The 11,930-nt window shown below is 38.3% G+C and overlaps 2 protein-coding genes across 2 annotated transcripts; both read right to left on the minus strand.

Moving 5' to 3' along the window:
* Nucleotides 1-436: 436 nt before the first annotated feature.
* tmem37 (transmembrane protein 37) lies at nucleotides 437-4,480 on the minus strand. The gene is made up of 2 exons (XM_081367696.1): nucleotides 4,359-4,480; nucleotides 437-1,987 (listed from the first exon to the last, which is right to left on the minus strand). The coding sequence occupies exons 1-2, from the start codon at nucleotides 4,455-4,457 to the stop codon at nucleotides 1,385-1,387; spliced, it is 702 nt and encodes a 233-aa protein (XP_081223822.1). The 5' UTR covers nucleotides 4,458-4,480; the 3' UTR covers nucleotides 437-1,384.
* Nucleotides 4,481-5,666: 1,186 nt separating this feature from the next.
* On the minus strand, nucleotides 5,667-11,632 carry dbi (diazepam binding inhibitor (GABA receptor modulator, acyl-CoA binding protein)). The gene is made up of 4 exons (XM_081369601.1): nucleotides 9,943-11,632; nucleotides 7,492-7,609; nucleotides 7,336-7,398; nucleotides 5,667-6,187 (listed from the first exon to the last, which is right to left on the minus strand). Exons 1-4 carry the CDS (start codon nucleotides 9,949-9,951, stop codon nucleotides 6,114-6,116), a joined length of 264 nt encoding a protein of 87 aa, XP_081225727.1. The 5' UTR covers nucleotides 9,952-11,632; the 3' UTR covers nucleotides 5,667-6,113.
* Between the last annotated feature and the right edge of the window lie 298 nt (nucleotides 11,633-11,930).

Genomic DNA, 11,930 nt, shown 5'->3' on the forward strand with positions numbered 1-11,930 from the left:
ACAACACATCAACATCCATTTAACTTTTCGACTCATTTCACATTTCCTAGTTTGTGTTTCCTCATTTCCTCACAGTTTAAGAAATGAGAAGCACCCAGGGAACATGCGACGATGTTAGCCAATCAGAGACCGTTTACTGAAGTCTTAAAGGAGACAGCGCACCACAACTAAGTGTTTCTGAAATGAGGCTGCATTGGAAAATCATGTTTCGCAAATATATGACTATTTTGTGTGCAAATAAAACTGTAAATAAAATAACTGCAAATAAAAGTGAACCTCAAGAAACATTAAACTAGTAAAAAGGCATATATTTACCCCTTTAATGTTTTTTTTTCCCATCCCACTCTTTGGCTGTGTAAATATTGAGATGATGCCTTGAACACCTAATATCCATGTGTTGTCCTGTGAAACAAAGTTGTGAAATACACAAAAATGTAAAGACAAAAACAGTATTTTTATTAAATGCACTGTGTAGAGATCTCCTCATAAAATGAGATGTATAGAAAGAAGAATTAAAAATACTGTAAAAAAGGATATAATGTAAAAGAGAGAACATTTCATTAAATATACTACAAAGACTAACTGTAAAGAGTCATTTATTCACAGATGAAAACTGCCAGCTATCAAGTGCTGATCATCATTAATTATATCATTAAATTAAATGGAAATGAGAATGAATGACAAAAAAATATATAAATGATAGACTGAAACGATCTGCTGTGAAAGAAATATTTATGATGAAAATAAATAAACACAATCAAACAGAGACTAGTAAAAACGTTCAGGTTTGTGGAAAATTAAAGTTATTATCTTTCATTTTCTTTCATATGAGACTAAAGCAAGTCTCATTTGTAAGTCGCTTTGGATAAAAGCGTCTGCTAAATGAATAAATGTAAATTATCTACACAGTTAAAAAAAAATAAAAAAAATCGGAGAAAAATGGAAAACCTTTCGTCCAGGACATTTTCCTTTAACTTTCCCTTCAACCATAAAACACAACACAATGCAACGTGTCATTAACAATACATGGACAACACCTGCACTTTTAAAAATAAAGGTTCATTATTGCCATTAACATCCATGGAACCTTTTCATTCCACTAAAGGTTCTTTATAGTGGAAAACGGTTCTTTGGATTATTAAAATGTTCCTCACAACAAGAAAAAACATGGTTCTTTCAAGAACGTTTCACTGAATGTTTCTTTGAGGAACCAAAAATGAATCTTCTATGACATCACTTTTGGAACCCCCTTTTGGAACCTTTATTTTTAAGAGTGTAAGAGTGTTCCAAATATCTATAATGGAACACTGGGCCCTATTTTAAAGAGTGTACCTGATTATTAACAAACCATCAGAATCACTGCAGATTCAGAGCAGATCTCCTGTCAGACGTCTGATTTCTGCAGTTTGTCTGGATGTCCACTAAAGGGCAGCAGAGGTTGGATTTGCTGGATGTGCCGCGCTGCCAGTCCGTTGAGGCAGAACAGGACAGTGGCGGTGAACTGGCACCAGAAGGTGAGCGTGAACCCTAGGAGTGTTGCAAATGTCCCTAACAGGAGCACAAACACGGCGACCCCTCCGGCGGCCATGACCCCCGCCAGCAGCACCAGCCGTGTCCCGAGAGTCCAGCGCCGACTCGAGTCCCTCCCTTCGCTCGCCTGCGACATCACGAGCAGCTCCAGTCCGAATACAGCACTGACCACAGCCAGCGTGATGACCGAGCGGCAGGCCGGCAAGCCCACGCCGAGACCCTCCACCCCCGCCTCCTCCAGATGTGTGGTGCAGTTCTGGGACGCTTTAAGGCTCTGCTGATCCACCGAGCAGAAATACCACAGACCGAACATGTGTCCGCCGGCCAGCAGCCAGTGACCGTCACACACCGCGACAGACGAGAGGACGACGGACAGAGACGTGCACAGGATGATAAGACTGCGGCACAATACGTCTAGAAAAAGAGGAACGGGTTTCCCATGTGGAATAGCCGCGACCTAGAGAGAAACAGAAGAAGTCTGATCCACATCTGTGTCAACATGAGATCCTGCTCTTGTGTTTCTCACTTCAGTCTCAGAAAAGAAAACACGTGCACAGATAGACCTGCACCTGACCTTTGGCCTCTGAGTAGATAAGTGCCCTTTTTGCAACAATTTTTTGTTTGTTTGTTTAAATTTGGCCCGTGGCATCAATTCTCAATTAAGCGACAACTTATCTTTACAGTCCCCTGTAGTCAATCATTTTATCCCTTAAAAATCATCTTTGATCACCAAAATGATAAAAAAAATCTTCATGCTTTAAAATATCTTGAATGTAACTCTACACCCTTGCCTTGTTTAGTATACGTGGTTCTATGAATATGCAAATGAGCCCCGCCTCCACTCACTCACTCAGCTCAGAGATCCACTGGTTGACGATCACACGTTGATCTGATTGGGTACAAGGTATTTTGTGACGTCAGAAACACCAGCGATTTCAAAGCGTGTTTTTGAGACTGTCTTTGGTTCACTGCAGTTTTAAGGAGGAAATACTCAGCAATGCTGTCGACTTATGAATTTACACATGGTTTGTCTTAAAGCATATTAAAAACACCACATAGACACATAAACATCATTAAAAACTTGATTTTCACCACAGGGGGACATTAAAAGGTGTAATTGCAAAAATAATACTTATGGTCCTGCAGCCCTTCTGTCATTATCCAGACAACAGGTTATGATTTTCTCACTGGTTATTAAATATAGTAGTTATATAACCTGTTATTCTCAAAGTGAAAACATTACTGCTGGACCAACACCATATTTAATATGAAGTTGCTGATTAATTTTTCTACTGAGCTACACAGTCCTGGAACTGACAGTGACAGATGCAAGCATGAAGATATTAATGTGTTAATTAAATATTTAAATGCGTCATAAATCATTCTAAAATGATGATTTGCTGCTCAAGAAACATTTCTGATTATTATCAGTGTTGAAAACAGTCGTGCTGCTTCATATTTTCAATATTACAAAGTTCAAAAGAATAGCATTTATTAGAAACATTATAAATGTCACTTTAGATCAAGTTAATGTCTTGCTTTATAAATGTATTTCTTTCTTTTAAAGAAATCATACTTCTCCCAACAAAACAACATTAAAAGCTGGATTTTTACCACTTTTATAATCCTCCTACTTTCCGTCACAGCCACCTGCCCTCATTGGTGACAGCGAGGTAACGATGGGGTTTGCCCTAAAACTGGCACTGTCTGTCACCGCTGTGAAACTGAACCACTATTTAAACTCTCAATACAGCCATCCTAACTTAGGCAATAGAAAACCAAATAAAGTTTTTTGAGGAAAACATTCCAGGATTTTTCTCCATAGTGGACTTCAGTGGGGTCCAACGATTTGAAGGTCCAAATTGCGGTTTCAGTGCAGCTCTACACGATCCCAGCCGAGGAATAAGAGTCTTATCTAGCCAAACCATCGCTCATTTTCTGATTTAAATGTCAATTAACATTTAATTAATAAGTGCACTCAAGTAGTGCGCTCCAGACAAAATTTCCAGACAAAATTCGCATTTAGAAGACCAAACCCAACATTGAAAATGAAAATGAAAATCAGATGTCAGAATCCAACGTCAGATTGACGTTAATCTCCAACGTTGGACAGATGTTGTATTGTGGTGACATCGTTGATGTCATCAGTCGAGTTCTGACGTCAACCTGACTTTAATTTCAAACCAAAATCCGACGTCGGGTTCTGACGTCAACCTGACTTTCATTTCTAAACAAAATGCAACCCCTGCAACCAAAATCATCCCCTGACTGCATTACTACTTTCCTTGACAGAAATATGGTGGAGTAAAAAGTAGGCTACGATATTTGTCTTTCAAATCTAGTGAAGTTATAAGTTTCCAGAAAAAATAATACTCAAATAAAGTACAAATCTACTCAAAAAGTGTAGGCTACTTAAGTACAGTACTCAAGTAAATGTACTTTGTTACTGTCCACCTCTGCATTTAGGTATTACGCACCCTTTATGGGTAAATATGGTACAAAGATATAAGGCTACTGCAGTGACAGCTTTAGTACTGTTTTTGTCTGAGTTTCTGACTGAAAGCTGCCAGACTGCGGTTCTGTTTAAATCTGTTTACCTCCTAAATATAGTTTAGTATTTAAAAAAAAATAATAGTAGGCCAATTTTTTGTGCATATAATAATAATGTTTTCCCCGCTCACTATAACACTTCATTTTGTTATTCCTTCTTGTAAAAGTCGATTGCGCTAAATATTAGGAAGCATATTATTGCCCTTTAATCCAAAGCAAATGTAAAATGTCATCCCAAACGTAAAATAAACACTTAAAATACATTTAAAAGGCATTACCCTGATTTTTATTGCCGTCATATTGATTTCAACAGCCAACAGACCAGGAGAAGCGAGACGAAGAAGCCAAGTCAACTCCAGTCGAAAGTACAGTATCATTTCAGTGTAAGATTAACTGAAGTAGTTGAGTGTTTAAACCCGCCCGTCTCGCCTTGACACGCAGATCACGGGCGCGCGCGTTAGTTCTCCGGTCACGGAGGAGGTATTCGCTAACTAAATCAGACATTAGCCTATTATGCGAGAGGCAGCATATGCATGAGGAAGTTTCTCCAACTTTTTTTTTTTTTTAGAAAACTAATAGATTATGTTTTCTTTATTTTAGCTATATGAAGGCAACAAAACTTGGAAACGTTACGCATTCATATTTCCCCCCAGATTTAAACTATAAAAAGCCTGAATGTAGGCCTATTATTAATTACTATTACTAATCTAATGGAGTATAAAATAGACATCAACAATTCCTATATGTTTGTGTGTGTGTGTGTTTTACACAAATTTTAGAGTGTGGAAAATGTTTTGAGTTTATTTTCATTGGTCCACAGTTGAAGGAACAAGGACCCACATATGGTAAAATGTTTCAACATTTATTCCAAAAAACCATATATGGTAACTAGCAGTTATATTTTTAATAGTGACAGTAGTACTTTTCCCATTCTCGCATTTTTAGTTCTGTTCAGATTATAGCCTACTTTCCCCCCCAGTATTAGGTTGCAAGAACAAATAACTAATCATTAATATCTTTTTTTTTCTCTAGACACTATAGTAAAATGGCTACTAATAAAACATAATAGTCACTAATAATACTAGGCCTAAATAGCCTGCATAGGTGTTAAACTTATATTGCTAACAGTGTTTCTCTTCACAGATTAAACTGCTGATTATCATTATTGACCAGCCAAAGTCCTTTTTGAGGTGACCCAAAACATAAATGCAATTTACACTCTCTAGCAAAAAGACTTTGATCCCTTACCAGACTGAGGTGAAGAAATGCTGAAAGGGACACATCACTCAGTTTAGTAACATCATCCAACACATGATCCCAGTGGATAGAAATAAACATTTGAATGCTTTCATGTGTTAAGTGAATGTCTGGTCATGATGTGACCCTTGACTAGCTGATAAGCTCTCAAACGACTGATAGGATCAAGTACAGATATTCAACACTAGTTGCAGTCAGGCGCATTATCAAGTCTGTCTCAGGAAAACAACTCAAGTGTAGTCAATAAAATGTAACTTTTTTTTACATTAATGCACTATAACATCTTGAAACAAGTAAATGCACACACAGTCACACAGTAGGCATTTGAATATTTGATCAGGTCATTCTTTAATCACAAAATCTTCCACAGGGGTCTCACTTTAAAAAAAAGAAATCAATCACATGATAGTTTTTAAGGGAAATCCAACATGTTTATCTTCATCAGTGTTTGTAAGAAAACACAAATTGAACACGGGGGTTTTGAAAAAGTGATTTTATGGCATTGCATTCATTAGGGCTTTTCACTACATGGTCGATTTGTTGCTTTTCACTACATGGTTGCTGGTGGTCGATTTGTTGCTTTTCACTACTTGGTTGCTGGTGGTCGATTTCTCTTGGCCTGCGGGGAATGTGCCTATTCTCTCACACAGAACAGAGTCTGCGTGCTACAGCGCAACCGTAACACCCTCATGAGGGACACACTGGAGGCCTTAAGGCGCTTTATATGAGGAGAACAGTACAGGTAAAGGCAGGCTGGCTGTGATGGGGTCCGGCTGTTAGATCCCGTATTTCCCTTTCAGCTCCTCTACCTTAGCGATGTAGGCTTTCACAGCATCATCCTTACTCATTCCTGAAATATGCAAGCGAAGAAAAACAGATGTAAAGGGAGACACACACACACAGAGTGAGCTGCTTTTAGAGATTATTTATTCTATTTATTAAGACTGAGAAAACACAAACTAATAAAATATTTATATGCGTGAAAAGATATTAAGTTTTATTTAGCAAGCATGTAACCAAATAGATCATAGATGGAAAAGACCATTTACAGCCAATACAGGAAATATATGTTTTAAAGCTTTTTAAGTTACCGAGGTAGAGCCAAAAACCTAGGACTAGTTTGCGAAAGTAGATTTTTTTATATTTACGAACGTTTTGATTGACAAAGTTGCTGGTTGTCAATATCTTTTGAATTCCTAGTGTATTTCATTCCGATTGGCCTTTGTTAACCTTGTCTGAAACCAGCTCGAACTCCACTGGCCAATGGCGGCCGTGTTTTTGAGATACTCGAATGTCCTCGTAAACAACTGCGGCACTTTGGACAAAGACACCGCATCCCAGTTTTCAAGTCAATCGGACTGACTGTTGCATAGCTATAGCCGTTTTCGTGTTTTTTTCATGTTATAGCGCCACCAAGTGGCCAGTCACCATGTCCTTTTTCACGTGACCACATAACAAGCCCCAACATAGATAGGTGTACCAAGTTTGGAGAAATTATCTCATTCTGTTAGGGATAGCCGTTTTAGTAGAAGTGTCCACGCCCACATCGACCGTTTTCGACTTTTTGATAATTCTTGACAATCAGAGTCCAGAGAATCTTTCTGCACTGGTCTGGTTCCGATTGGGCGAAAAACCTAGGACTAGTTCGCAAAAGTAGGGTTTTCGAAAAATCCAAAGTACCCGAACATTTCGCCAGTGTGATGATTGAATCAGAGACATGCATTTTGTTTGTTTTGAGCCAAGGATTCCCACGATATAAGACACTTGAGCCTGAGACAATCGGTTTAGGAGTTATGAGCCATTTTATAATTTTGACCACTGTAGCGCCACCATCAGGCCGATCGGAGTGAGCTTTGGTGACGTTGTAGAGGGTGTGAGTACTACCATCCCTCAAAGTTTCAAGTCTCTACGACTTACGGTTTGGTCTGCCCGATGCCTTTTTCTAACGACTCCTAATGATATCTCGCTGCCCTCTGGTGGCAGGGAGGAGAAACTGACCTTTCTTTGCCTCCCAGGCGTCCCATTTGGCCTTGCCAGTGAAGTCTAACATGCCTGGTCGAGCTGGAAAGAAACACACACACACACCTTTTAAAGAGCTGCAATCTAGTTTTAGACTTAAGCCACGTGTATGGGTTAGTTAGAGGAAAAGCTGACCTGTGTTGACATCTCCTACGGTGGCCTGTTTGTACAGACTGTAGATTTCCAGCATCTCAGCATCCGCTGGTTTCGCTTTCAGCTGTTTGACCTCCTCTGCTGCTTTCTGAAACTCAGCCTGTGAAACACCAACAGCATGACCAGACAGAACACTTCATGTGGACAATCAGTCAGCAACACTGATTTAAGGTTTCTTTAAGACTTTTGAGATCACTGAAAGTTAGGATAACTTTCTAAGGACTGGCCTATTAGCTGTTTCCACGCAAAGTTGCAAATTTCACTTGTGTGCAAAATTGGAATATTGCGATGCATAGGCCTAAAACATTTGCGAATAAAACACAGTTTCCATCACGTGTGTTCAATAGAACAAAATCATCACTTCATGGGAAACTGGTGCAAAATATCTGTAATAAAACTGCAAGTTGCTGAAATCGGGCTCGAGTTGGGTCTCAGAGCGTCAGACGAAACGCAATAAACGCTGTCACGTCCTCGGACGCTGGTGTTTGGGAACGCAATCGTGTGAGACTCTTTTGAAGGGAATTAAACCAAAGACATGGACTCAGGCGTTTCATAACAACCAAGCCAACATTTGAGATGCATTGGTCCGCTAGTTAGTCCAGTTATCCAATCACAGCCTCTTCTGAGGGAAAATCAAATGAGTTTTTTGTTGCACATCAAGGGATTTATATGCGTTTCCATCGTAGTTTATGCAAGTCTTCTCATCGGATTGAAAAAATTATCTGCCTTAATTGAGCGATAAGTTTTGTGTGCCCATCTTGGCGTTTCCATCCAGTGATATTCCAAGTGGATAGAACCATAGCAAGTGATGAGTCTTTCATCACATTTCACAACTCTGGTATAACATGACTTATTTTGCTGTGTTGCAACAGAATCTACAGCAGCGGTGCAGATTTGTTTGTGATATTTATGTAACTGCAAGACTAAAGCACGACAGAATATCAGTTACTTTCAGTGAAATTTCCCCTAAGCCCTAATCATTTTAGACTCTGCTCTAAATAACCCTCTACATCCATATGCATTCAATTCTTATTTCTTAATAATGGACTGAAAAGATTTTGGTCATGGCTATTTTACATTAATAGTCTTGCTTCACAGTGCTGGTGGGAGACATGGCGTGATTACATAACCACAGCGCAACAGCAAGCGCACAATAATGAAGGCTTTCAGCAGATCTCTAATCAGGGCAAACTCCGTTCCCCTTACACACACTTTACTATGCCAGTGATTCTTTGCCCTGATTACGTGACATGCACACCAAGGCACACCATCATCAACCAACTTCTGTTGGTCCATCTTCCTGTTACAGTAAACCAGTCAACCTCAGTCATAACATGTTATTAGATTTCAGTGTGTAGTAGGACTAACTACTAACTACTCACACCTTTAACTGACAAGTATTTTTGGAAAAGAACCGTTTGTGTATTTTATGCGGTACTTTTAATGGGTAACGGCAAAAAAAAACCACATGCTCTAATACTAAAATTACTCAGCTTCCAACGAACTGCAAGTCAGAATTGTGAGATGTAAACTCACATTTGCGAGAAAAAAATCAAGTAAGAATTAGAATAACTCACAATTACGTTTTTTTTTCTTGCAATTGCACATTTATATCTCACAATTCTTTGTGTTGTACTTTGAGTGAGGTAGGCTATTTTATACCTCTCTCCCAATTCTGGGGTGGAAATTTTTTTTTCTGATAATTTAGAGTTTTTATCTCACAATTTATGACTTTATAACTCTACTTATGACTTTATCAACTTTACTCGCAATTGCAAGATTTTTTTTTAAATTAAAAAAAAAAAAATTATGTGAGATAAAAAGTAGCAATTAACTTTATTTATTTTTTATTCTGGGGTGGAAACAAGCTTCCATAAATAATGTCACCTTCCACTTTTTATTGCATAATTGTTCCATGTAATGAAAATGAATGGTGACTGAGGCTATCAACATCTCTCTAACATCTCCCTTTATGAAAGTCATTCGAGTCATAGGCTACTACAGGATTTTGGGGTTAACCATCTCTATAGGGTGTAGTAAACGCGATGTAGCGGTCCAAAAAGCGTCCGTCACGCGCGTAAAAAACATCGATTAAAAAACAGCGGAACAGACGCGCGCTCGCTCTATATTCTAGCGTACGGTCACGCGCCACACCCACATAGACATGGCGCTCTCTCCACACATGCAGTATTATATGCCCTCCAGTCTCATTTCCTACATCTATTGTACTCTATTGTATTGTGTTACCGGTATTTTATACCTCTCTCGATCGAGATAAACCAATAATCACTAATGAAATGCAAACTAATTCACGTGGGCCTTTTCAAAAGGCACCATGTCGTTTTCATTACCAGCAAAAGTCATAAATACATCACATTGCACGGCTCAAACACCCTCGTATCAAACAAAAGCGTCGAGTTTGTTCATACTGACCTCAGACATGGTTGCAGATGCTTCAGTCTGTTGTTAAAATGATGCGCTTTAACCCCGCTGTGAGTGAATGGCAGCAACACACTCTCCGAGGACTGCCGTACTGTACGCACGTGGCCACGCCCCCTTCACTCCATTGGCTGCTGGAGCATGTACCGAGCCACCTGTCCAATCAGATCCACGAAATTGTAGGTTCTTGTAACTGGGCCACAGGGTCACTCCAGGGATGCCAGATTGAGAGTACTGTGCGAATATAGAAATGGCCTTTATTCAAACCGACATTTACACATTGCAACAGAGGCTCCTATTTACACTGACGTGTCTTCTGATTTTTATCAGTGGTTTTGCATTTGGGGGTTTGGATAAACGACTGATCCTTGGCTTGCATCCAGACATGATCTATATGGCTATATTTATAAATCTATAATTTATAAAAAGGTTTGTGGTACCTGCTGTTTAAAATAAATAAATACATTTGGAGTGCAAATACTCATGAAGCTTTTTTGGTAATTAACAGTACACCGATCAACATATGCAAATTACTTTCCACACGTGTGTCCCTGTGCATGCTGGCCCTGGCCCATATAGTGCACCTGATGTAGGCTTATAATTATGTTTACACACGAAGTTCTAGTCCTTTTGCATTGTCGCAAACAGACTCAACTACATACTAACAGCATTATAGATAGGGCTGAGGGGACACTGCATACAAAAATGACAAGTGCTGTTTGAAATAGATCCAGTCTGATTTGCTTGCTACTTTTTGTCAATTGGCAATTTAAAAAAATTTATTCTAATTCTGGAATCGAATACTTATAGGTCAGGAATCAGATTTCTTTTTATGGATTTATTTGGTAATGACTTTAAAACACTCAAGCGAAGTCTAACGCATTGTTTTCTGTGCTGCACACACACATCCGAAGCGTGCGCACAGAAAGCCGCCTCTCATACTGAATAGTGCGCAACACTGAACTGAGCTCTCTTCTGCGTCTTTTTGCACTTGAATGGACAAATACACAAAAAAATATGTCAAAATATTCCCATAAACACAGTTGGTTATTTCTTTAGTGAATGTAAACAGTTGAAAAAAAGAAAACGCATGTGTAACAGTATATTGGATCCGTGCAGCTCTTAAAGTGACAGCAGCCTAATATATCTGCTGCCATCTCTAGAATAAAGTTAATCAAACAAAAGAAAATTCACTCGCTGTTCTTGACTGAATAACTTCTGTAACTATATTTGTAATGTATATTTATTTATGTATATTTATAAAGTGCAGTGTTATTTTACATTTGAATACTGTTTCTCTACCTGAAAATCTTTATTTCAATCGTATCTTTGTTCAGTTGTTTTTATTTGTGTGATTGCTAATTTGTTTATTTGTCCTTTTTAATTACTGAGTTTGCACTTGTCTTTAATAATGCTTGAAATTTTAATTTAGTGAGGTTAGTTATTTTTGCTATGGTATTTTTAATCACAGGCAAAAGTTCCTTGTGTAAATGTAGCCTGATGATGGTATTCAGCTGCAATTAAATGTTTTGCAAGAAGACTTAGAAAAAATGTGAATGATATCTTTTTTTTTTTTTTTTTTTTACTTATTGGAATCGAAATCCCGGAATCGATAAGAATCCGAACTGTCAAAATTCAAATGAATCCCTCCAAGGGAAAGTCATATTTATAAGCTACCACGCAGATCTTGTGCAAAAACGTTTGGAGCTACAGTAAGCCATATTCTGTCATGTTCCACAAGATCATGAAAAAAAAAAATTGATTCCTGAAGATTTTTTATTTATCTATCCCATTTGGAAAGTGTTCAAATTATAATTTTTGCATTCCATTTCTGACAAGTATGAATATAATTATAAATGCATATATAAGTGCTTATAAAATAACTCATAAAACAAGCCATAGAATTTTTAAAAAATGTAACGGACTGTTATTTTGTGGAGACATTTATTTTTCTTAACCACTGGTTCCACAGTGAGAGAGTC

Source organism: Scardinius erythrophthalmus (assembly GCF_964197995.2).
Source record: "Scardinius erythrophthalmus genome assembly, chromosome: 6".
Classification (NCBI taxonomy): Eukaryota; Metazoa; Chordata; class Actinopteri; order Cypriniformes; family Leuciscidae; genus Scardinius; species Scardinius erythrophthalmus.